Raw genomic sequence first — 26,705 nt, 5'->3', positions numbered from 1 at the left:
ATCGCAGCAAAAGGTGGCGCTACAAAGTATTAACTTAAGGGGGCTGAATAATTTTGCACGCCCAATTTTTCAGTTTTTGATTTAAAAAAAAAAAAAAAGTTAAAAAAGTTTGAAATATCCAATAAATGTCGTTCCACTTCATGATTGTGTCCCACTTGTTGTTGATTCTTCACAAAAAAATAGTTTTATATCTTTATGTTTGAAGCCTGAAATGTGTCAAAAGGTCGCAAAGTTCAAGGGGGCCGAATACTTTCGCAATGCACTGTATATATTTGTTCAGTGTATTTTGTTGGTTTATACCCGTAGTTCATAAATTCATGCTCAACAGCTTGTGTCAAAAGGTTCTGTACTGTAGGTACCTGCTCTGTTCAATTATTCCAGTTTCTGCTACTAACACAACGTGCTCTGATTTAAAAAAAATCACTGGATCTGAACATTACATGCAAGCTCATTGTAAACAAAAAACATTTAATTGCAAGACTGAACCACGCTCACATCAAGCGGTTTTAAATACAGTAACAAGAACAGTGAAGAGATGTGAACAGTTCCCACAAGCAGTGTTTATACACATCAGCATTTTAATGGGACAAAGCAAGAACACGTTGTAGCATCAACATAACCCCCCAAAAACACCGCCTCAAAACACAAGGTCGGAAAATAATCGGACTTTGAGCCGTTTATGATAATAGGTTGGTTCAAATGAAATTAACCCAAAATAAGGCAAAACAAGGGGTCTCGACCAACGGTATTATTAAATCAACTCCATAGGGGGAACCAGTTCAATTCTGATCCGTTCAAGTTTTTATTTAGAACTATTTACTACTTTATCATAAAAATAAAAAATAAAGCAAAAAAAAATTCAATATTTAGGTTTTATACACAGAACAACTAAGTCTACATTACTTTTCGGTCTAGCTCATTTTGCTGTTCTCTCCTCACAGGCCCCTGGAAGAATCAAATGTTGTACTGTCCTTACATTGTCCTGAACCAGCATTAGACAGTGACGCTAATATGCCCACGTCTACTGTTAATGATCCCTTACCCCCGGGCCACCAGTCAAAAAAAAACAAGCAAGCTTCCATAATTAACATGAGGTTTTTCCCCCCTCTAAGCCTTGTCAGAACAGTTTAACAGACTGTTTGGTTATTTACATACAAAACAGTAAAATAAACGTTTCAAAAGGAAAAATAAAGTGGAATGCAAAACAATTCAAAATACCTAGAATTTTTGTAACATCAAATTGTGTGAAAAGGTAACTAAGAGTAATAGTATTGTGCAATATGTCTGCCTCGTAAAGAAAGAACAGTGGCAGTAATCCCTGCAATTGGTTTTTAGTTGAGATTGAAAATCGTATTTTAAAAAATTCCACAGTTGACATCCATTTGATCAACAAAAATAAATGATAAACAAAAAAAGGTTCTTACATTTTCACATGATTCCATGGTGTCCTTGCTATAAACATTTCCTTAAAATGACAGTCCCGAAACAAAAACAGGCAAAGCGTCGTTTCTTAAACGATATCAGCAGTTGAAATTGTTCTTAAACAAACCAACAAGAAAAAGCAAATCCAAAAGGAGTCGCGTTTTCTTTTTTATGGTGTATTTATTTAATAGTACTTTTTAATTAAAAATGGCATAGTCCTTTCTGATTCTTGAGTCAATCGATCTGACACGGGGCCAAAGACCTTTGTAGAGTATGTGTGTGTCTGTGTGGACATGGGTGTGTGTTTGTGTGCATATATCTATATGCATGTATCTTATATCCCAGGACTGGGAAACGCTCCGACCTCCGATGGATGACACACAAGCCTCATCTCCGCCTCCTTTAAACTTACATGTAAAAACCAGGATTGGGGGAACTGGACAGGAAGAGGTGGAATCACGCATCCCCACTCCCCGCCATAGAGTTCTTAAATCGTGTTGTAAAAGATGGGGAACATGTCCGCCCCGTGTGTAGGATCCCTGTGGTGGTGGTGGGAGGGTAGGAGGCCGACGCTGGACTGCCGGGCCGGCGTTGATCAGTGGGTGTGGTAGCCAGCGGTGCCCATGACCGACTGGTTGGCCAGCACCGCACCGTTGACTCCCTGTCCAGGCTCCACCACGCCGCCATTACTGACCGCTCCAACGCCCGTCCACCCTGCACCCGCCTGTAAATGACTGCACACAGACAAGAGGTCAGAGGTCAGACGAAGGATGGAGAGAAGAAACTTGAACAACAACAAGAATGCTCTTTAAGGGCCACTGTCACTTCATAGTAGTCTCATCCTGACATCAGGGCTGCATTTCAATCAAATACTTTCTTGTTTTTGTTTACCTCTCTTCGGTAGTTCATGAGTACTCACTTGAAGCCCTGCTGGTTCCAGGCCTGTCCGTAGACTCCGTAGGTCGGCACCTGCCACCCGTTGGGCACGTATTGGCCAATCTGCTGGGCGTTACCGTACCACTGGGCATACTGGCCGTAGGGCTGCGCTGCAAAGCCAATTTTGTTCTGCTGTGGAGATTAGAGATCAACTATGTTTGTCGGTTTCCCTTAGCAGGCCCATTTTGAACTCTCACACACAGTTGAAGTCAGACGTTTACAAACACTTAGCACAAAGTGCACAAAGTAGATGTTCTAATTGACTTGCCAAAACTATAGTTTGTTAACAATAAATTTGTGTAGTGGTTGAAGAACGGGTTTTAATGACTCCAACCACTACACAAATGTATTGTTAACAAACTATAGTTTTGGCAAGTCAATTAGAACATCTACTTTGTGCATGACACAAGTAATTTTTCCAACAATTGTTTACAGAGATTATTTCACTTACAATTCACTATCAGAATTCCAGTGGGTCAGAAGTTTACATACATTAAGTTGACTGTGCCTTTAAACAGCTTGGAAAATTCCAGAAAATTATGTCATGGCGTTAGAAGCTTCTGATAGGCTAATTGACATCATTTGAGTCAATTGGAGGTGAACGTGTGGATATTATTTCAAGGCCTACCTTCAAGCTCAGTGCATCTTTGCTTGACATCATTTGAAAATCAAAAGAAATCAGCCAAGAACCCAGAATAAAAATTGTAGACCTCCACAAGTCTGTTTCATCCTTGGGAGCAATTTCCAAATGCCTGAAGGTACCATGTTCATCTGTACAAACAATAGTACGCAAGTATAAACACCATGGGACCACGCAGCCGTCAAACTGCTCAGGAAGGAGACGCATTCTGTCTGCTAGAGATGAATGTACTTTGGTGTGAAAAGGTCAAATCAATCCCAGAACAACAGCAAAGGACCTTGTGAAGATGCTGTAGGAAACCGGTACAAAAGTATCTATATCCACAGTAAAACGAGTCCAATATTGACATAACCTGAAAGGCCGCTCAGCAAGGAAGAAGCCACTGCTCCAAAACCGCCATAAAAAAGACAGATTATGGTTTGCAACTGCACATGGGGACAAAGATCATACTTTTTGGAGAAATGTCCTCTGGTCTGATGAAACAAAAATAGAACTGTTAGCCAATAATGACCATTGTTATGTTTGGAGGAAAAAGAGGGAGGATTGCAAACTGAAGAACACCATCCCATCCGTGAAGCACTGGGGTGCCAGCATCATGTTGTGGGGGTGCTTTGCTGCATGGGGGACTGGTGCACTTCACAAAATAGATGGCATCACGAGGGAGGAAAACTATTTGGATATATTGAAGCAACATCTCAAGACATCAGTCAGGAAGTTAAAGCTTGGTCGCAAATGGGTCTTCCAAATGAACAATGACCCCAAGCATACTTCCAAAGTTGTGGCAAAATGGCTTAAGGACAACAAAACCCTGACCTTAATCCTATTGAAAATGTGTGGGCAGAAATGAAAAAGAGTGTGCGAGCAAGGAGGCCTACAAACCTGACTCAGTTACACCAGCTCTGTCAGGGGGAATGGGCTAAAATTCACCAAACTTTTTGCGGGAAGCTTGTAGAAGGCTACACATGTTTGACCCAAGTTGAACAATTTAAAGGCAATGCTACCAAATACTAATTGAGTGTATGTAAACTTCTGACCCACTAGGAATGTGATGAAAGAAATACAAAACACTACTATTATTCTGACATGTCACGTTCTTAAAATAACGTGGTTATCCTAACTGGCCTAAGACAAGGAATTTTTACTAGGATTAAATGTCAGGAATTGTGTAAAAACTGAGTTTAAATGTATTTGGCTAAGGTGCATGTAAACTTCAACTGTATATATTATATACACATACACGTGTTATAACATACAATATACAGATATGTAATAGACAGTAATGGACATTGTATGAGAAAGGGAGATGTTACCTGCGGTGTGAGCTGAGGCACCTGTACCTGCTGCATGGGGCTGACCATGTCTGTGGTCTCCTTCCCCCAGTAACACTTCACCACGTGACCCTCTATGGACGTCCCGTTCACTGACACTATGGCGTGGGCCGCTCCCTCGTGGGAGTTGAACCTAAGCCAGGTAGAGACGTGCGAGGGGGACAAGGGTGAGACGGGGTCATAGTGAGCAGTTACACGGCAATGACTGCAGTCCAACTGCAATATGGGTAAATCTCAAAACACACTGAGTCTGTGGTCTTACCTCACAAACGAGTAGCCTTTGTCTGGGAAAACTCTGATCTCCATGATCTGACCGAAGGGGGTGAAGGTCTGCCTCATCAGTTGTTCTAAGGAGGGGAAATAAATAGAGGAAAGTTATATACCTGTCAGTCCTATATTAACACGATCACAGTGATACTGTAGCGAGGAGAGATACTAGTGATACTGTAGAGAGGAGAGGGGCTTCTAGTTATACTGCAGTTAGAATAGTTTAGAATGTCATTGTATGCTGTTGCGTTAAGATTTCCTTCACTTGAACTAATGGGCCTAGCCCGAACCATGAAAAACAGCCCCAGAACATTATTCCTCATCCACCAAACTTTACAGTTGGCACTATGCAGAGGCAGGTAGCGTTCTCCTGGCATCAGCCAAACCCAGTTCTTCCGTTGGACTGCCAGATGGTGTAACGTGATTCATAACTCCAGAGAACGTGTTTTCATTGCTCCAGAGTTGGCGGCAAGCATTACACCATTCCAGCCGAAGCTTGTAGATCCACTGTAGATTATTTCACATTGAAAATCACAGTAGCAGGGGGTTTAGAAACCATCACACCTACTCCATACCAGTTGGCGATCTTAGGCTTGTGTGCGGCTGCTCGGCCATGGAAACCCATTTCACGAAGCTTCCGATGAACAGTTCTTGTGCTGACGTTGCTTCTAGAGGCAGTCTGGAACTCGGTAGTGAGTGTTACAGAGGATCTTTACACGCTACGCGCTTCAGCGGTCCCGCTCTGTGAGCTTGTGTGGCCAACCACTTCGCGGCTGAGCCGTGGTTGCTTCTCGACATTTCCACTTCACAATAACAGCACTTACAGTTGACTGGGAAGCTCTAGCAGGGCTGGAATTTGACACACTGACTTGTTGGAAAGGTGGCATTCTATGACGGTGCCACGTTCAAAGTCACTGAGCTCTTCAGTAAGGCATTCTTCGGTCATTGTTTGTCTATGGCGATTGCATGGCGGTGTGCTCGATTTTACACACCTCAGCAACAGTTGTGGCTGAAATAGTCGAAGCCACTAATTTGAATTGATCAAAAGAAACAAAGGGCAAACAATTCACATGAAACAAATGCACAAGAATAGGCGGGAAACAGCTGAGTGGAGTCTGGAGAGCAGAGCGCATGCATGTTGGAGAGAGATGCCTATAGGCTACATTCGCCACAAACCCCTCCCCAGTTAGACCTTTTTGCCACGCGCTCCCTATGAAAGACTTCTTCATTCGACAATTTTCTCCAGTTCTATAACAAACTTTCTTTCATTGTCCAAAAGCCAAATGAACAATCCTAATCATATTAGCAACCTATCCTAGTTTGTTGCATCTTTAGATTCACCCAAGTGTCTAACGGAGATTATCATCTCAGTCCCATACCGCGTGCATCAGGTGCGCCCTTTCAAATAGTTTTCCCCTTTTGACAAACCTTTCTGGTCACGTTGTCCATTTTCCTAAAGGAAACCCCCAGGGTAGTTCTATACCTGTAAGCCCTGCAGTGACTCCTCCACAGTAGACGGTACAGTTGCTGGGGCTGGACTGGTTCACAACCTCCTCAAACGACAGGTGCTTTGTGTTCGCTGCTCCACAAGTTGGGGAGGAATAGAAGATGCTTTTAAAACTTGAATGACAATAGACGGACAATCTTTTTTTTTTGTATTCAATGCCAACAGGTGTGTGCAAGTCATTCTTTGGAGCAGTGAGAGGTGTGTGTCTAACTCACTCTCGTAGGTGGCTTTGGGCGCAGGGGGCTTCCGGGTGGCCCAGTTGGTCCTGATCTGCCGTCCTCCCAACCACTGACCTCCCATCTGTTGGATGGCATTCTCTGCATCCTACACGCACACACACACAGTTCCAATATCCACAGACTTTATAAAGCATGGTGGTAGTAATCACGGTATAACCTAGAATCTAAACCTTATCTACACCAACGTAGCGAATCAACTACAGAGTGGTATTTGCTTGGCTAAACATTGCTGGCTGTTGCCTGGGGGGGGGGGGGGGGGACAACAACAAAGGATTGGAGGCTCACACTCTTCGCGCCGACGCTAATAATTTCTTACAAGCCACAAACCCAAGAGTGAGCAGTAGGCCGAGGGTGGTGGGGGACACTCACCCATTTGTTGAAGAAGGACACAAAGCCATAGCCTTTAGATTTGCCAGTAGCCATGTCTTTCACCACCCGGGCATCACTACGAACAGACAGAAATACTACAGTTGGCAAGACGAGAGCAAGTTATGGCCTCTGGCCACAGAATAAATCCTACGGAGCAGTGTTTCCAGGGAGCTTTTCCTTGCCACCGGCTCCCTGGGTTTCTGTCCAGGGAGGCTGCAAAGCACTTGATAAGTAGGATTCTAAGAAGTTCTGTTGTGCATATTTGCTTCTTGAGAGATACGCGAAAAAGATCTGTAGAGAACATATTTGACAGATGAATGCTGTGAGTACAGATTGTTGTTCTCTTCTGTTCAATCAATACAGTCACAATTTTTATAGTGTTTTGAATAAGCATAACCAAGATAATAACTTGGGTAAGGAGAAGCAGAGAGAACACTCACGATATCCTCCCAAAGGGGGCAAAGGCAGCTTTGATGTCATCCGTGGTGATTTCAGGACTGAGGTCTCCGACGAAAACGTGGAAGTGATCTGAACACAGAATCATACGTTTTTTTTTTTTATATAGCCAACTCATTTTAGGCACCAATGCTAACAATTCTTGGAATATTCTTGGATAACATAAATGTGCTCTGAATGCACCAAGCACAGTCTAGCCCCCCCCCCATGCGTTATACAGGCGCTACACTCCTTTAAAACACAGTTGGGTATGGGCCGTGTCAAAGTATCAAGGGAGATAATGCTCACTGCTTGTGTCTTTCTTCTGGCTGCTAGGGGTTGTGGCCCAGTTCACTTTGACCTCCTGAAGAAAAGAAAGAAAGAGAAAGAAAGAGAGAGAGAGAAAGAGAGAGAGCCGGAAAGAGGGGTGAAAAGCGAGCCTTACTTGGACAGCACACCTGTCCATCTGTTTGCCGATCAGAGGGCTTGTTGTAGTCACACAATGATAAGAGGGAAAGCCTGCTCACACTCAAGACTGTCACAATTCAGTCTCACTGTCTAATCAATCAAATTTGGAACAAAACGTCTAGGAAGTTAAAAAATAAAAGGGTCCAAATAACAAGGGACTTACAAACAAGTGAATTTTACGAACTTGTATTACTCCTCAAATGGTCCTTCATTACCTGTTGAGGATAAAATATTTTCAACTGAATGTGTCTTTAGAGATATAGTATAGTTATTATCTGGATTCTTTATGCAAAGGAATTTGCAAAAGAACACATTGTACACAATAATAATAATTATTATTATAATAAAGGCTGGCAGTGTAGAAGTAGAGAAGTGTTATTTGAAACAGGTTAATGGGGGGGGGGGGGGGGGGGGCACTACTTAGAAAGATTACACAACCCAACCAGGTTTAAAGTCATGGGACGTGCTGCCGATACTAATTGGCTATGACAAGACTTCTCTTCTGAGCATGAACCCGTTTACATGGGCGCAGTCCAGAGGCTTTGTCTACCAGCAGGATTGAGCGAGAACTCCGACCACAGAGGGTAAGGACAGAGGATGAGAAGAAGCTATTAGCTACACCCAATCGAGGACGGCAGGGTCAGGGTCACGGCACAGAATCCGGAAAAAAAAGAAAAAAATCACTAGCAAAAGCTACATTTTGTAGTTAAATAACACTAAACATTTTTGGGAGGAATCCATAACATCTTATCAACAGGTGTTTCATACAGTGTTTGGATTCAATCCCTCCTCCACGCTCATTCGTTCAGCATTTCCCCTCAGGCCAAAGGAACAAGACGTTTTACTTCCAGTGAGAGACATCGGCAGGCTTCAAACCCATACAAATGGCACCATCTAATTCAGTCAAATTACACCGTGTCAAACGTCCCCGTTAATTCGAGATTGAGGCCTGCAGGGTGTTCCTAATGTATATAAGACACCATCTACGGAATATGTAGTATTATCTAAAAACCAGAGCAGAATGGAGAAACCCCAAAATCTAGTTGAGGAACATAGTACCCTATCGTTGGAAGACATGCTGCCACCCAGTCAGACCGAACCTAAGTACCCTACAAAACTTTCTTCTGGTGTTGTGGTATTATTGACCAATCAGGAAACCCTTTCCATTCATGTCATACTTACTGAGGTTTAATGTAAACGGTTTGGGTTGAACGGACAACATGACGCAGTGCGATACCCATGATGCAATGTGATACCCAGTCAATGGGCATCAGTTGCTACCCCTAGACACTTCTCATCGGTCTGCCATAATGCTCGCACACATCCGACCTTTCCAGACCTGCATCAAGTCAAGTGTCTGGGGGCTGATTTGAACTTGGCTTCAATTCCTTCCTCCTGTCTTTTGGCCAAACCTCCCCTCCCCAAGCCGACTCACCCTGTAGATACGATAGCTTACCTTACCCATTATTTTACGACCGTTCATGGCTGCGAGTGACGCGGCAGCGTGCCTGTGTTCGTAGAACTCCACAAAGCAGTAGGGGTCATTACCTGCCGTCTGGAGGGGGACAAGAACGGGGACTTTTTAACGTCAGAACTGGGAATTTCATCCTACCATTGTAAAAAAGGCCTAGTTGAGTCTCCCTCCTTGCAATGTAAATGGGCAGCTCTAGCTAGCCTATGCAACTCAAATCCGTGAACATTCGTCATCATTAAGAGATTGGCCAAACAACACGTCTTTCTTCTATTTCGAGTGACAGACACAGGATCCCAATATGAATCAATCCCAGAGGTAAGACTCACAGCAGTACAGTGTTCTTAAACAGGCTCCTGGCTAATATTGGTCAACGCTGTTGTCCTATTGGAATAATCCGTCCTGGGGCACATTCTGTGGGGTACCAGATAAAGCAGTATTGTATAGGACAGACATTCCTCTTCGTCATGTTCAACAGGGAATTGTTTGTTTTCTTATAGGCTCGACACATTACATTTCTGCAATGTTCTATGTGCTGCAGACCACTGAATAAGCCCCTAGTCATGGTCAACGTTTGGTTGGCACAAAACTAGAGATTTATTTATTTTTTTAAAGCGGAGGTAATCCCCTCACATAATGCTAATATTATAATTATTTTACATTTTCTCCGGGTTTGTTCTAACTGAACATGGCGCAGCGTTAAGACATTCTGAGCAGAATAATACGGGAATCTGATTGGAGAAGGTTCATTCCCAGACAACAGAAAGGTTGATTTTTGACTCACATCTACTATCATTTTACAGCTCTTGCAGGGTCCAATCTGGCCGAACAGCTGCATGATGAGGGCTTCGGTCACATCCCGGGACAGGTTCCCCACATACCTGCAGCACAGTGACAACACATCAGCATGGACACCCTGGGCTCAGCCCAGCAAATACAAGAGAAATGGATGCTCCACTTAGCAGACAATAAATAGACAAGGAAGTGTGGTTAAGAAGATCTGGATTTAAAAGGGATGGTTCACCACCATCCACAATGTTGCTGAGGTGTGAAACCGTCTGGAATCGTTTGTTATTTTGGGGATGAACTGTTCCTTTAAAACCACACTATTCTACCTCACAGCTAACCATTAGGAAGAGGTTGCATTGACTGATTCAGTTTTACATTGGGTAAATCCATTTGAATTCAATTACTTTTGGCAGCATCCCTTTTGAACAAAACCTTGCACACATATTGGCTGAGTGTAGAAGTGCTCAGAAAGTTACTTTTTGGGACCTGAATGACAAAATATTCAAGAGATAAAGGTGCTCAAAGTTGACAATGTTGCATACACCACCATACAGTGAAACATCCATGTCTTCATCAGTGGAAAACAAACGGTTGAGATTAGTATCATTTAAAAAGCTTACAAACAGGATTGTCAAACTATTTTAAAATCACATTTTATTGGCCACATACACCTGGTTAGCAGATGTTATTGCGAGTGTAGCGAAATGCTTGTACTTCTAGTTCCGATAGTGCAGCAAGCAATATCTAACAATTCCACAACCACTACCTAATACTAGAGGTCGACCGACTATGATTTTTCAACGCCGAAACCGATTATTGGAGGAACAAAAAAGCCAATGCCGATTAATCGGGCGATTTTTATTTATTTATTTGTAACAATGACAATTACAACAATACTGAATGAACACTTATTTTAACTTAATATAATACATCAATAAAAATCAATTTAGCCTCAAATAAATAATGAAACATGTACAATTTGGTTTAAATAATGTAAAAACAAACTGCTGGAGAAAGTAAAAGTGCAATATGTGTCATGTAAAAAAGCTAACGTTTGAGTTCCTTGCTCAGAACACGAGAACATATGAAAGTTGGTGGTTCCTTTTGACATGAGACTTCAATATTCCCAGGTAAGAAGTTTTAGGTTGTAGTTAATATAGTATTTATAGGACTATTTCTCTCCATACCATTTGTATTTCATATACCTTTGACTATTGGATGTTCTTATAGGCACTATCACCGCGGGTGATGTGGAGGTAAACCCAGGCCCTGCATGTCCCCAGGCACCCTCATATGTTGACTTCTGTGATCGAAAAAGCCTTGGTTTCATGCATGTCAACATCAGAAGCCTAAATTTGTTTTACTCACTGCTTTAGCACACTCTGCTAACCCTGATGTCCTTGCCGTGTCTGAATCCTGGCTCAGGAAGGCCACCAAAAATTCTGAGATTTCCATACCCAACTATAACATTTTCCGTCAAGATAGAAATGCCAAAGGGGGAGGAGTTGCAGTCTACTGCAGAGATAGCCTGCAAAGTAATGTCATACTTTCCAGGTCCATACCCAAACAGTTCGAACTACTAATTTTAAAAATGACTCTCTCCAGAAATAAGTCTCTCACTGTTGCCGCCTGCTACCGACCCCCCTCAGCTCCCAGCTGTGCCCTGGACACCATTTGTGAATTGATTGCCCCGCATCTATCTTCAGAGTTTGTTCTGTTAGGTGACCTAAACTGGGATATGCTTAACACCCCGGCAGTCCTACAATCTAAGCTAGATGCCCTCAATCTCACACAAATCATCAAGGAACCCACCAGGTACAACCCTAAATCTGTAAACAAGGGCACCCTCATAGACGTCATCCTGACCAACTGGCCCTCCAAATACATCTCCGCTGTCTTCAACCAGGATCTCAGCGATCACTGCCTCATTGCCTGTATCCGCTACGGAGCCACAGTCAAACGACCACCCCTCATCACTGTCAAACGCTCCCTAAAACACTTCTGTGAGCAGGCCTTTCTAATCGACCTGGCCCGGGTATCCTGGAAGGACATTGACCTCATCCCGTCAGTTGAGGTCATTCTTTAAAAGTAACTTCCTCACCATTTTAGATAAGCATGCTCCGTTCAAAAAATGCAGAACTAAGAACAGATATAGCCCTTGGTTCACTCCAGACCTGACTGCCCTCGACCAGCACAAAAACATCCTGTGGCGGACTGCAATAGCATTGAATAGTCCCCGCGATATGCAACTGTTCAGGGAAGTCAGGAACCAATACACGCAGTCAGTCAGGAAAGCTAAGGCCAGCTTCTTCAGGCAGAAATTTGCATCCTGTAGCTCCAACTCCAAAAAGTTCTGGGACACTGTGAAGTCCATGGAGAACAAGAGCACCTCCTCCCAGCTGCCCACTGCACTGAGGCTAGGTAACACGGTCACCACCGATAAATCCATGATTATCGAAAACTTCAACAAGCATTTCTCAACGGCTGGCCATGCCTTCCGCCTGGCTACTCCAACCTCGGCCAACAGCTCCGCCCCCCCCCACAGCTACTCACCCAAGCCTCTCCAGGTTCTCCTTTACCCAAATCCAGATAGCAGATGTTCTGAAAGAGCTGCAAAACCTGGACCCGTACAAATCAGCTGGGCTTGACAATCTGGACCCTCTATTTCTGAAACTATCCGCCGCCATTGTCGCAACCCCTATTACCAGCCTGTTCAACCTCTCTTTCATATCGTCTGAGATCCTCAAGGATTGGAAAGCTGCCGCAGTCATCCCCCTCTTCAAAGGGGGAGAGACCCTGGACCCAAACTGTTACAGACCTATATCCATCCTGCCCTGCCTATCTAAGGTCTTCAAAAGCCAAGTCAACAAACAGGTCACTGACCATCTCGAATCCCACCGTACCTTCTCCGCTGTGCAATCTGGTTTCTGGGCCGGTCACGGGTGCACCTCAGCCACGCTCAAGGTACTAAACGATATCATAACCGCCATCGATAAAAGACAGTACTGTGCAGCCGTCTTTCATCGACCTTGCCAAGGCTTTCGACTCTGTCAATCACCATATTCTTATCGGCAGACTCAGTAGCCTCGGTTTTTCTGACGACTGCCTTGCCTGGTTCACCAACTACTTTGCAGACAGAGTTCAGTGTGTCAAATCGGAGGGCATGCTGTCCGGTCCTCTGGCAGTCTCTATGGGGGTGCCACAGGGTTCAATTCTCGGGCCGACTCTTTTCTCTGTATATATCAATGATGTTGCTCTTGCTGCGGGCGATTCCCTGATCCACCTCTACGCAGACGACACCATTCTATATACTTCCGGCCCGTCCTTGGACACTGTGCTATCTAACCTCCAAACGAGCTTCAATGCCATACAACACTCCTTCTGTGGCCTCCAACTGCTCTTAAACGCTAGTAAAACCAAATGCATGCTTTTCAACCGTTCGCTGCCTGCACCCGCACGCCTGACTAGCATCACCACCCTGGATGGTTCCGACCTTGAATATGTGGACATCTATTAGTACCTAGATGTCTGGCTAGACTGTAAACTCTCCTTCCAGACTCATATCAAACATCTCCAATCGAAAATCAAATCTAGAGTCGGCTTTCTATTCCGCAACAAAGCCTCCTTCACTCACGCCGCCAAACTTACCCTAGTAAAACTGACTATCCTACCGATCCTCGACTTCGGCGATGTCATCTACAAAATTGCTTCCAACACTCTACTCAGCAAACTGGATGCAGTTTATCACAGTGCCATCTGTTTTGTCACCTAAGCACCTTATACCACCCACCACTGCGACCTGTATGCTCTAGTCGGCTGGCCCTCGCTACATATTCGTCGCCATTGTTTACTCCATGTGTAACTCTGTGTTGTCTGTTCACACTGCTATGCTTTATCTTGGCCAGGTCGCAGTTGCAAATGAGAACTTGTTCTCAACTAGCCTACCTGGTTAAATAAAGGTGAAAAAAATATATATATATATATATAGTTGTAACAGTATAGCCTCCATCCCTCTCCTCGCCCCTACCTGGGCTCGAACCAGGAACACATCGACAACAGCCACACTCGAAGCAGCGTTACCCATCGCTCCACAAAAGCCGCAGCCCTTGCAGAGCAAGGGGAATAACTACTCCAATTCTCAGAGCGAGTGACGTTTGAAATGCTATTCGCGCACAACTAGCTAGCCATTTCACATCGGTTACACCAGCCATTAGGCTGATAGGCTTGAAGTCATAAACAGCACTGTGCTTGCGAAGCGCTGCTGGCAAAACGCACGAAAGTGCTGTTTGAATTAATGCTTACGAGCCTGCTGCTGCCTTCCATCGCTCAGTCAGACTGCTCTAAAAAAAATCTGACTTAATTATAACATAATAACACACAGAAATACGAGCCGTTGGTCATTAATATAATCGAATCCGGAAACTATAATTTCAAAAACAAAACGTTTATTATTTCAGTGAAGCACGGAACCGTTCTGTATTTTATCTAACGGGTGGCATCCCTAAGTCTAAATATTCCTGTTACATTGTACAACCTTCAATGTTATGTCATAATTACGTAAAATTCTGGCAAATTAGTTCGCAATGAGCGAGGCTGCCCAAACTGTTGCATATACCCTGACTCTGCGTGCAATGAACGCAAGAGAAGTGACACAATTTCACCTGGTTAATATTGCCCGCTAACCTGGATTTATTTTAGCTAAATATGCAGGTTTAAAAATATATACTTCTGTGTATTGATTTTCAGAAAGGCATTGGTGTTTATGGTTAGGTACAGTCAGTCGTCCAACGATTGTGCTTTTTTCGCAAATGTGCTTTTGTTAAATCATCCCCCAGCGTTGCATCGATTATATGCAATGCAGGACACGCTAGATAAACGAGTAATATCATCAACCATGTGTAGTTATAACTAGTGATTATGATTGTTTTTTATAAGACAAGTTTAATGCTAGCTAGCAACTTACCGTGGCTTTTACTGCATTTGCATAACAGGCAGGCTCCTTGAGGAGTGCAATGAGAGGCAGGTGGTTAGAGCGTTGGACTAGTTAACTGTAAGGTTGCAAGATTGGATCCCCCGAGCTGACAAGGTGAAAATCTGTCGTTCTGCCCCTGAACAAGGCGGTTAACCCACCGTTCCTAGGCCATCATTGAAAATAAGAATGTGTTCTTAACTGTCTTGCCTAGTTAAATAAAGGTAGAAAAAAAGGCAGCCAAAAATACCGATTTCCGATTGTTATGGAAACTTGAAATCGGCCCTAATTAAAATCGACCATTCCGATTAAATCGGTCGACCTCTCCCTAATACACACATAACTAAGTAAAGGGAAGGAATAATGTTTCATAGAAATTGTAATTTAAACTTCAAGTATCTACAATCTTGTAAACTCCTAATTTTTACATAATCACATTTGTAGCTTAGACCCAATTTTACATTGATGTTTTTTGTGATTTGCACACCATTGGTTGAGACAGAACATGCTCTTGAATACAGGGTGGGTATGTTTTCACTGATCAAAATTTTAAAATGTCAACTTTCAAAAATGGTACCACAAAGATGGTTGGAGGTCCACACGTCAGAGAATGTTGACTTGAAATCGGAATATCTGTTTAAAATTATACTGTCAATCTTCTATAGGAAACCTATTGAAATCATATGAACACAGATAAATGGTAATGTATATTCAAAGTTGCCATTCGACAGTGGGTGGACCGGCAGTCATCTTTGTGGTAGTACTTACAAGTTATTTCAATAACAACTAAAGTAGGAGTTTTGAGATACTATGTCATAATTATGAGTTACTAAGTCATTATCATGAGATAGTAAGTCTGGATCATGGACATTGAACAGTCCTGCAGGGGCAATCTGGGATTCAAACAACAAAGCACTTCCCCGCCACTAAGAACGGGGCAGGAGAAATGTAGTCAACCATATACAGAGACGCAAGGACTTTCACATATGGATGCAAGTACTGACCACCCACGACATCAAAATTATAGTTTTAACCATGTTTTGAAGCTAAACAGTATTTGTTTACAAATTCATTGTTAAATTTTTTTTTTAAATACTATTTTGGGTTCTGATGGGGTAAGACTGTTGCTCCCAGTCCCCTAAGTTACACTCAAGGTCTATATGAACAACTTAAAAAGTCCCAAAAAATGTATGTACCAATCCCAGTTTGCCCTTTTAAAAACGGACACTGTATAACTTCAAAAAGTGGTTAAAACTATAATTTCAGGGTCTTTGCGTCTATGTATTTGAGAACGGTTACGTTTCTCCCGCCCCATTCCTCAACTGTTAACCAAATAAAGTAGCAGGGAAATGCGTTGTTATTGTTTGAATCCCAGACTATTCAATGTCCATGATCCAGACTTGCATATCTCATAATGACTTAGTATCTCAATTATGACTTATTACTAAAGCTGGATGATCTGGCCTAAAAAGCTTAGTTGTTTTTTTTCAAAGTTAAGGGCAATTCACCATATTCACCATATAACAGTGCATTCAGAAAGTATTCAGACCCCTCAACCTTTTCCACATTATGTTACAGCCTTATTTTAAAATTGATTCAATTGTTTTTGTCCCTCAATCTACACACAATAACCCATAATGACTAAGCAAAAACTGGTATGCAGAATATTTAACTTTATAAAAAAAAAAAAAAATGAAACGTAAGTATTCATACCCGTTGCTCAGTACTTTGAAACACCTCTGGCAGCGATTACTGCATTGAGTCTACTTGGGTATGATGCTACAAGCCTGGCACACCTATATTTGAGGATTTTCTCCAATTCTTCTGTGCTGATCTCAAGCTCTGTCAGATTGGATGGGGAGCTTTGCTTCAGGTCTCTCCAGCGATGTTCGATCGGGTTCAAGTCTCGGTCACTCGAGAACATTCAGAGACTTGTCCCAAAGTCACTCCTGTGTTGTCCTGGCTATGCGCTTAGGGCCGTTGTCCTGTTGGAAGATGAACCTTCACACCCAGTCGGAGGTCCTGAGCACTCTTTGCTCCGTTCATCTTTGCCTCAATCCTGACTAGGTGTCCCAGTCCCTGACGTGGAAAAAAATCCACACAGCATGATGCTGCCACCACGATTCACCGTAGGGATGGTGCCAGGTTTCAGATGTGACGCTTGGCATTCAGGCCAAAGAGTTCAGTCTTGGTTACATCAGACCAGAGAATCTTGTTTCTCATGGTCTGAGAGTAAACTCCAAGCAGGGTTTCATGTGCCTTTTACTAAGGTGTGGCTTCTGACTGGCCACTCTAACAAAGGCCTGATTGGTGGAGTGCTGCAGAGAAGGTTGTCCTTCTGGAAGGTTCTCCCATCTCCACAGAAGAGCTCTGTTAGTGACCATCAGGTTATTGGTCAACTCCCTGACCAAGGCCTTTCTCCCCCGACTGCACAGTTTGGCCAGGTGGCCAGCTCTAGGAAGAGTCTTGGTAGTTCCAAACGTCTTCCGATTAAGAATGACGGAGGCCACTGTTCTTGGGGACCTTCAGTGCTGCAGAAATGTTTTGGTACACTCCCCCCAGATCTGTGCCTCGACACAATCCTGTCTCGGAGCTCTACGGACAATACTTTGACCTCGTGACTTGGTTTTTGCTCTGACATGCACTGTCAACCTTATATAACAGGTGTGCCAGTCCAAATAATCTCCAATCAATTGAATTTAGCACAGGAGGACTCCAATCAAGTTGTAGAAACAGCTCAAGGATGATCAATGGAAACAGGATGCACCAGAGCTCAATTGAATCTCATAGCAAAGGGTCTTACAGTACCAGTCAAAAGTATTGACACCTACTCATTCAAGGGTTTCTTTAGTTTTACTATTTTCTACATTGTAGAATAGTGAAGACATCAAAACTATGAAACTATGACACATGGAATCATGTAGTAACCAAAAAAAGTGTAACCTATTTTGATTTATATGTTCTAGCTGTCTAGTCTGCAATGGGCATAAAAATAAGTCTAGCCAACTTGGATATGTTTGCTTGCTAACAAGGTAGAACAGTTGAACTGTTATGAATACACCCTTCTCTTCGTCTCCAACTGTTTGAACAACATAAGTCTGTTCACTTTGTTTAGATGTTGAAATCAAGTGGCCCACCTGGATAAGAAGATACTTCTTTCTCAGAATTAAAACTAGTTCCCAATTCCTTATATAAACATGTATTTTTATTCTCATTGCAGACTAGACGGCTAGCACATTAGTCTGTGGCTAAAACGCTGCCAGTGGTACACGGTACTGCAATGCTTCGAGCAAAAGAACTGAGCATACACTTTCCACAATCATGTTCATTGTTACTCTAGTTTTAGTAGGGTCTGCTCTGTTCTACGTTTTGGGAGTTAATACATAAAAAGAGCATCATTATAAACGTTCAATTCTCGTCTATTACAGTAAAATAATGTATCTAAGTGTTTCGGTGTGCATATAACTGATTCTGTTGGACCAAATCTCAAACAGCGAGTTTAAGTTACTTGTTGTCAGAGAGGAAGACGTCATCTCTCGTCGTTAGTTGTGAGTGACAGGTGGAGGGGCTTGGTGTCTGTGTGTGAAGGTGCACACGGGCACAGAAGGAGCGAAGACCAAAAAGACATAGAACACTCAACAACAAAAAGTGTTTCTTGCGATACAGGCATTTGGCACATTGCACTAAAATATTCATTCGATAGACTACCTCATAACTCTGTCTGATACATTTTTGGGGGGGTGGTGGGAACAGGCTTCCAAAGATGTCTCATGGTATGTCAACTTCGAGCACCTTTATCTCCTGAACGTTTTGGCACACAGGTCCAAAAAATCTGCTTTCTGAAAACGTATTCTATGGGCAAACATGTATGTAAAGTGTTGTTTAAATCAAAGTGGAGGTTGTCCAAAAAAAAAGTTATTGATTTCAAACGCATTTGGGATATTGGGAGTTCACGTAAAATGGATACCAGCCCAAGCAAGGCACGGTATAACCAGTGGACACATGAAGAAGCCAACTGAGGTGATACTGAAACCAAGAAAGGGATGCGCCATACAAAGAAGAAAAACAACAGTGAAGTAAAGTCAGCTGGGCTGTTTGGAAACAGTAAACACCCGACCCTATTTTACAGCCACTGTACATATTATTTGTAACATTGTCACACCTGAATTTACGTGACTGTAACAGCAACATAATATAGTAACATTCACGGTTATAATTTCCTGAGAGATAGTAACGTTAGGAGCCTATAGGCTGCAGAAACTAAAACTCGGCATCCGACAAGACTAGGCCACGCTTTCACATTGCATTACATGTATTATGTTCCTTAACTAACTAGCTACGTGCATTCGCTATCATACATGGCAGTGTTGTAGTAACAACACCGACATACAAATGGTAGCTGACAAACCCAATCTGAATCTCAGATTTGTAGCGGTATGATGAACGGTAAGTTAGGGAACGTTGGTTAATTAAGTTAGCAAACCAACATAACACGGACGTCTGATTGCTGGTGTACGCCGAGCAGTGTCGCTAGTTAAATTGTAGCTAGCTAGCAAACGTTAGCAGGTAGGTTACGATTTCACAGACATTGTAGAGTATGGCCACCGGTGTGGAAAGGTATCAGACTGATTACAACGACATTGCTTCGCATAATACAGAAACTAGAGGCCCGGCATGCAGCCGAAAACAGTTAACGTTAGTTAGCAAGCATGCTAGTCTTTCTCGAATAGCTGCTATTCCCAAAATATACAACCATTAACAGTTAGCTCCCGTAGTATAGGCTAAGAAGAACATCGCAATATCAATAAATGTTGAGATTTTTAAAAAGGTGGCTTTCGAAAATATTGTGCAGTGGCAACATTGCTCGCAACAAAATACAGCCTTTGCTTTGTCTAAAAAATGGACACGTCTGACATGTTGTTAACTAGCTAAGTTAGCCAGTGCGGCTGGCTCACAACTAGAAAACGGGAGGGTGGAGAACTGACTGACATGACTATTACCGACCACATATTAAGAAAATGCAATTGATACATGCACGGCTACATGATGGATACTTAAAATAAACGGTCAGTCGGCTAGTTAGCTTGCCGCTATTCATACATACAGGGTTTTGGGTTGTTCGTCGTCCATCATATTTCCCGACGAGGTGTGAGATCGAACCCTGAACGAAAAATCCGCGTGTGTCACGTATTCTATGATGACCTTGGATTCTTTCTCCTTCCCCCTATTTTGCTGATGTCAACTGAACAATATCCCCGAAATGTTTTAATGCGCAGTAAATAGCTCCGCCACCCCTGCTAACTTCAATGAACAATGGAAAGGCGACATAAGATGGCGGAGAAAGAGAGCGGATATACGTCTTCGCATGCGCACCGTGGCTTCGTTGAAAGCACTGTCAGAATGACCAAACTCATATTTGTGCTACAGATGGCATGGTTTACATTTGGTTTGATGTGCATCCAAAATGTAGGAGAAAATTGCGATAAAATGTACCAAAAATACTTGCGCCGCCCGGGAATCGAACCCGGATCGCAAGAATGGGAATCTTGCATGATACCACTACACCAGCGGCGCGATGCAATGTCCTACCCGTTTCTGTTAACACATCAGTCTTTCCCGCGGGCTCTCAGGTGCGCAAACTGGGCCAGTCGCGGGTGGATGGGTTATGTCAAATACTGTTCAGATGTCCTTTAGTTCACAGGCAGCATTCCATCACAATGTTTTACATAATCAAATAGGAATTCAGTCACTTTTCTTATTCATAATTTATTTCAACATATGTATAAAAACAAATAAGATATCATTTAAAATAACCACACATTGGATTGGAAATATGGAGGTAGCCAGCATAGATATAAAACAGTTATATCTTCTATGGTAGCCACACCATGCACTCTGATCCAATTATTTTAAAGGTGAACTATGCAGAAATCACTTGTCTATTTCCTGGTTGTTCAAATTCTAATAGTTTGCCTAATTTCAGTTTATGTGACAAAACAAGCAAGTATAGTGTAGAGAATCATTGTACCATCTAAACCGCTGTGAAATATATTTTCCATAACCACAAATATTGTATTTTCAGCTGTTTGAAGCTGGTCTACAGAACTGAAAGTAAAACTTAAGATATACATAGAACAGATATACTGCTTCTGGGACGTCCTTTAAATGAAAATGACAGATCTATAACTCGCATTTCTATGTGCATTTTGTAAGATCGCACAAAAAGTTACATATTGCAGCTTTAAATCCTTGAGGGAGCCTGAATGGCAGTGTACTGCACAAAGATCTGGGAAAAGTGGAAGAAATTAACTGAAATTACATTCAGGTCAAAAGTAGTGAACTACATGAGGGATAGGCCAGGGTGTCCATTCCTTTCAGACACAACCTAGTAGTGCCTCATCTAGGGCAGCTGTGGTGGACCTGGGCCCCTTGCTGCAGCTGGAAGGAGCACAGAGCCTGCAGAGGCTTCAACAGAACCCGGAGGAGACAGGAAGAGGAAATAATAAGTCACATACAGTGACAGCAGCACAGGGAAACACTCCCTGGACCTGGCCCTGTTCAGGAAGGTTGTTTGTAAAGGGCCCCCCCGGCATCATGGTGTGGGTCTGTGGCGGCCTTATGCGCAGAAGGTTAAGGCTGCCCTCAGAACAGCCTCAATTCGTTGGGGAATGGACTCTACGTGCCACGGGGATGCTGGCCCATGTTGACTCCAATGCACTGGATGTCCTTTGAGTGGTGGATCATTCTTGATACGCACAGGAAATTAAGGAGTGTGAAAAACCCAGCAGCGTTGCAGTTCTTGACATAAACCAGCGAGCCTGGCACCTACTACCATACCCAGATCAAAGGCACTTCAATTTGTTGTCTTGCCCATTCACCCTGTGAACGGCAGACATACACAATATATGTCTCAATTGCCTCAAGGCTTAAATATCCTTATTTACCTGTCTCCTTCAATGCACTAAAGAGGCCTTTCTACTGACTCTGAAAAACACCAAAAGAAAGATGCCCAAGGTCCCTGCTCATCTGCATGAACGTGCCTTAGGCATGCTGCAAGGAGGCATGAGGACTGCAGATGTGGCCAGGGCAATAAATTGCAATGTCCATACTGCGAGACACCCAAGACAGCGGTACAGGGAGACAGGATGAACAGCTGATCATCTTCACAGTGGCAGACCATGTGTAACAACACCTGCACAGGATCGGTACATCCGAACATCACACCTGCGGGACAGGTACAGGATGGTAACAACAACTGCACGAGTTACACCAGGAACGCACAATCCCTCCATCAATGCTTAGACTGTCCGCAATAGGCTGAAAATCTTTATACTCTCTTTGGATAATTCATTCCAATCATTTAAAAGTTAACAGCAGGTATTTTGCATGTAAGTTTAAGTATTTTGATATGTTCACAAGGGGCTGGACCTGAGGGCTTGTAGGCCTGATGGGCACCCACCCACCCTCGCTGGACCAGACAGGACTGACAAAAAGTGCCCTTCGCTGACGAGTCATGGTTTTGTCTCACCAGGAGTGATGGTCAGATTTGCGTTTATCATCGAAGGAATGAGCGTTACACCGAGGCCTCTGGAGTGAGATCGATTTGGAGGTGGAGGGTCCGTCATGGTCTGGGGCGGTGTGTCACAGCGTCACCGGACTGAGCTTGTTGTCATTGCAGGCAATCTCAACACTGTGCGTTTACAGGGAAGACATCCTTATCCCTCATGTGGTACCCTTCCTGCAGGCTCATCCTGACATGACCCTCCAACATGACAATGCCACAAGCCATACTGCTCGTTCTGTGCGTGATTTCCTGCAAGACAGGAATGTCAGTGTTCTGCCATGCCCAGCGAAGAGTCCAGATCTCAAACCTATTGAGCACGTCTGGGACCTGTTGGATCAGAGGGTGAGGGCTAGGGCCATTCCCCCAGAAATGTCCCCAGAAACTTGCAGGTGCCTTGGTGGAAGAGTGGGGTAACATCTCACAGCAAGAACTGGCAAATCTGGTGCAGTCCATGAGGAGGAGATGCACTGCAGTACTTAATGCAGCTGGTGGCCACTACAGATACTGACTTTTACTTTTGATTTTGACCCCCCCTTTGTTCAGGGACACATTATTCCATAGCTGTTAGTCACATGTCTGTGGAACTTGTTCAGTTCATGTCTCAGTTGTTTTTTGTTATGTTCATACAAATATTTACTTACTTGCTGAAAATAAACGCAGTTGACAGTGAGAGGACGTTTCTTTTTTTGCTGAGTTTATATACTTGAAAGCGCTTGATTTAGCTAGTAGTTTGCACTTTTGGGACTATTAAATTGGTTTCATTGTACTTAATCAATACTTCCCCAATGTAAAGTACCCTGCGTCCATTATACTTACTTACCCTGGTTACATTGTACTACATACATTGTGCCCTATTGGACTGTTGCAATTCCACCTGTTTGGGCTGGTTGAGAATGGTGTTTCTCAGGAAAATGTCTTTGGCCTGGCTCCAGGTGCTGTCGAGGATGATGATGATGATGTTGTGTCCCACTGCCCTCACATCCTGGTCTCCCTGGTTCTGGTCTTCCCGTTTCAGGACTTGGTTCTGGACTAGCTCCTCCAGGTTCGGAGCATCTGGTCCTGGGTACAGGATCAGCATTCTGCAGTGTCTGCACACTGCAGCCACCGCAGCCAGACAGTTAAATAGCCAACACTAAGCTGGCCTCCATCCAGTACCCTGCCCTGAACTTAGTCACGGTCACTGGCCGGCTACCACCCGGTTACTCAACCCTGAACCTTAGAGGCTGCTGCCCTATGTACATAGACATGGAATCACTGGTCACTTTAATAATGGAACGCTGGTCACATAGTGTGTACATACTGTTTTACTTATTTCATTTGTACAGTGCCTTGCGAAAGTATTCGCCCCCCTTGAACTTTGCGACCTTTTGCCACATTTCAGGCTGCAAACATAAAGATATAAAACTGTATTTTTTTGTGAAGAATCAACAACAAGTGGGACACAATCATGAAGTGGAACGACATTTATTGGATATTTCAAACTTTTTTAACAAATCAAAAACTGAAAAATTCGGCGTGCAAAATTATTCAGCCCCTTTACTTTCAGTGCATCAAACTCTCTCCAGAAGTTCAGTGAGGATCTCTGAATGATCCAATGTTGACCTAAATGACTAATGATGATAAATACAATCCACCTGTGTGTAATCAAGTCTCCGTATAAATGCACCTGCACTGTGATAGTCTCAGAGGTCCGTTAAAAGCGCAGAGAGCATCATGAAGAACAAGAAACACACCAGGCATGTCCGAGATACTGTTGTGAAGAAGTTTAAAGCCGTATTTGGATACAAAAAGATTTCCCAAGCTTTAAACATCCCAAGGAGCACTGTGCAAGCGATAATATTGAAATGGAAGGAGTATCAGACCACTGCAAATCTACCAAGACCTGCCGTCCCTCTAAACTTTCAGCTCATACAAGGAGAAGACTGATCAGAGATGCAGCCAAGAGGCCCATGATCACTCTGGATGAACTGCAGAGATCTACAGCTGAGGTGGGAGACTCTGTCCATAGGACAACAATCAGTCGTATATTGCACAAATCTGGCCTTTATGGAAGAGTGGCAAGAAGAAAGCCATTTCTTAAAGATATCCATAAAAAGTGTTGTTTAAAGTTTGCCACAAGCCACCTGGGAGACACACCAAACATGTGGAAGAAGGTGCTCTGGTCAGATGAAACCAAAATTGAACTTTTTGGCAACAATGCAAAACGTTATGTTTGGCGTAAAAGCAACACAGCTGAACACACCATCCCCACTGTCAAACATGGTGGTGGCAGCATCATGGTTTGGGCCTGCTTTTCTTCAGCAGGGACAGGGAAGATGGTTAAAATTGATGGGAAGATGGATGGAGCCAAATACAGGACCATTCTGGAAGAAAACCTGATGGAGTGTGCAAAAGACCTGAGACTGGGACGGAGATTTGTCTTCCAACAAGACAATGATCCAAAACATAAAGCAAAATCTACAATGGAATGGTTCAAAAATAAACATATCCAGGTGTTAGAATGGCCAAGTCAAAGTCCAGACCTGAATCCAATTGAGAATCTGTGGAAAGAACTGAAAACTGCTGTTCACAAATGCTCTCCATCCAACCTCACTGAGCTCGAGCTGTTTTGCAAGGAGGAATGGGAAAAAATTTCAGTCTCTCGATGTGCAAAACTGATAGAGACATACCCCAAGCGACTTACAGCTGTAATCGCAGCAAAAGGTGGCGCTACAAAGTATTAACTTAAGGGGGCTGAATAATTTTGCACGCCCAATTTTTCAGTTTTTGATCTGTTAAAAAAGTTTGAAATATCCAATAAATGTCGTTCCACTTCATGATTGTGTCCCACTTGTTGTTGATTCTTCACAAAAAAATACAGTTTTATATCTTTATGTTTGAAGCCTGAAATGTGGCAAAAGGTCGCAAAATTCAAGGGGGCCGAATACTTTCGCAAGGCACTGTATATACTGTATTTTATTCAATGCCACTCTGACATTGCTCGTCCTAATATTTCTATATGTCTTAATTCCTTTCTTGTAAATTGTTAGATAACAGTCGTATGAAAAAGATTGGGCACCCCTGACAATTTCCATTTATAAATAATTGGCTGTTTGGATCAGCAATTTCATTTTGGTCTATCAAATAACTGATGGACACAGTAATATTTCAGTAGTGAAATTAGGTTTATTGGATTAACAGACAATGCGCAATATGCATCAAAACAAAATTAGACAGGTGCATAAATTTGGGCACCCCAATAGAAAAATCCCATCAATATTTAGTAGAGCCTCCTTTTGCTAAAATAACAGCCTCTAGACGCTTCCCATAGCCTCTAATGAGTGTCTGGATTCTGGATGAAGGTATTTTGGACCATTCCTCCTTACAAAACATCTCCAGTTCAGTTAGGTTTGATGGTTGCCGAGCATGGACAGCCCGCTTCAAATCATCCCACAGATTTTCAATGATATTCAGATTTTGAGCAGTGGGTCGTTGTCTTGTTGAAATATCCAGCCCTGGCGTAACTTCAACTTTGTGACTGATTCTTCAACATTACTCCCAAGAATCTGCTGATATTGAGTGGAATCTATGCAACCCTCAACTTTAACAAGATTCCCAGTACCGGCACTGGCCACACAGCCCAACAGCATGATGGAACCCTCACCAAATTTTACTGTGGGTGTTTTTCTTGGAACGCTGTGCTCTTTTGCCGCCATGCATAACGTCCCTTGTTATGACCAAATAACTCAATCTTTGTTTCATCAGTCCACAGCACCTTATTCCAAAATGAAGCTGGCTTGTCCAAATGTGCGTTTGCATACCTCAAGCGACTGTTTGTGGCGTGTGTGCAGAAAAGGCTTCTTCCACATCACTCTCCCATACAGCTTCTCCTTGTGCAAAGTGCGCTGAACTGTTGAACGATGCACAGTGACACCATCTGCAGCAAGAGGATGTTGTAGGTCTTTGGAGGTGGTCTGTGGGCTGTTTTTGACTGTTCTCACCATCCTTTGCCTTTGCCTCTCCGATATTTTACTTGGCCTGCCACTTCTGGCCTTAACAAGAACTGTGCCTGTGGTCTTCCATTTCCTAACTATGTTCCTCACAGTGGACACTGACAGCTTAAATCTCTGCGATAGCTTTTTGTAGCCTTCCTCTAAACATAATGTTGAACAATCTTTGTTTTCAGGTCATTTGAGAGTTGTTTTGAGGCCCCCATGTTGCCACTCTTCAGAGGAGAGTCAAAGATAACAACAACTTGCAATTGGCCACCTTAAATACCTTTTCTCATGATTGGATGCACTTGTCTATTAAGTTCAAGGCTT

The 26,705-nt window shown here is 43.1% G+C and overlaps 1 protein-coding gene and 1 non-coding gene across 17 annotated transcripts; both read right to left on the bottom strand.

Moving 5' to 3' along the window:
* Positions 1–555: 555 nt before the first annotated feature.
* Positions 556–23,243, bottom strand: LOC110509659 (cytotoxic granule associated RNA binding protein TIA1). Of its 16 annotated transcripts, none has more exons than XM_090227094.1 (14): positions 19,945–20,234; positions 9,867–9,963; positions 9,412–9,496; positions 9,073–9,166; positions 7,775–7,826; positions 7,453–7,507; positions 7,149–7,236; positions 6,709–6,784; positions 6,316–6,424; positions 6,077–6,172; positions 4,589–4,673; positions 4,309–4,459; positions 2,342–2,490; positions 556–2,156 (listed from the first exon to the last, which is right to left on the bottom strand). In XM_090227094.1, exons 8-14 carry the CDS (start codon positions 6,760–6,762, stop codon positions 2,018–2,020), a joined length of 783 nt encoding a protein of 260 aa, XP_090083220.1. In that variant the 5' UTR covers positions 6,763–6,784; positions 7,149–7,236; positions 7,453–7,507; positions 7,775–7,826; positions 9,073–9,166; positions 9,412–9,496; positions 9,867–9,963; positions 19,945–20,234; the 3' UTR covers positions 556–2,017. The 16 variants fall into 16 exon arrangements, with proteins under 16 accessions (XP_090083220.1, XP_090083219.1, XP_090083223.1 ...); XM_090227093.1 differs by having other exon boundaries at positions 9,068–9,166; positions 19,945–20,200; XM_090227097.1 differs by having other exon boundaries at positions 2,342–2,487; positions 9,068–9,166; positions 19,945–20,186.
* Positions 20,344–20,414, bottom strand: trnag-ccc (transfer RNA glycine (anticodon CCC)). Its single transcript has one exon. It is a non-coding gene; the product is annotated as a tRNA-Gly (tRNA).
* Positions 23,244–26,705: the final 3,462 nt, after the last annotated feature.

Source organism: Oncorhynchus mykiss, chromosome 29 (genome assembly GCF_057628025.1).
Source record: "Oncorhynchus mykiss isolate SJ-2025 chromosome 29, ASM5762802v1, whole genome shotgun sequence".
In the NCBI taxonomy this organism is placed as follows: domain Eukaryota; kingdom Metazoa; phylum Chordata; class Actinopteri; order Salmoniformes; family Salmonidae; genus Oncorhynchus; species Oncorhynchus mykiss.
This window is presented reverse-complemented; position numbering and strand designations above follow the sequence as displayed.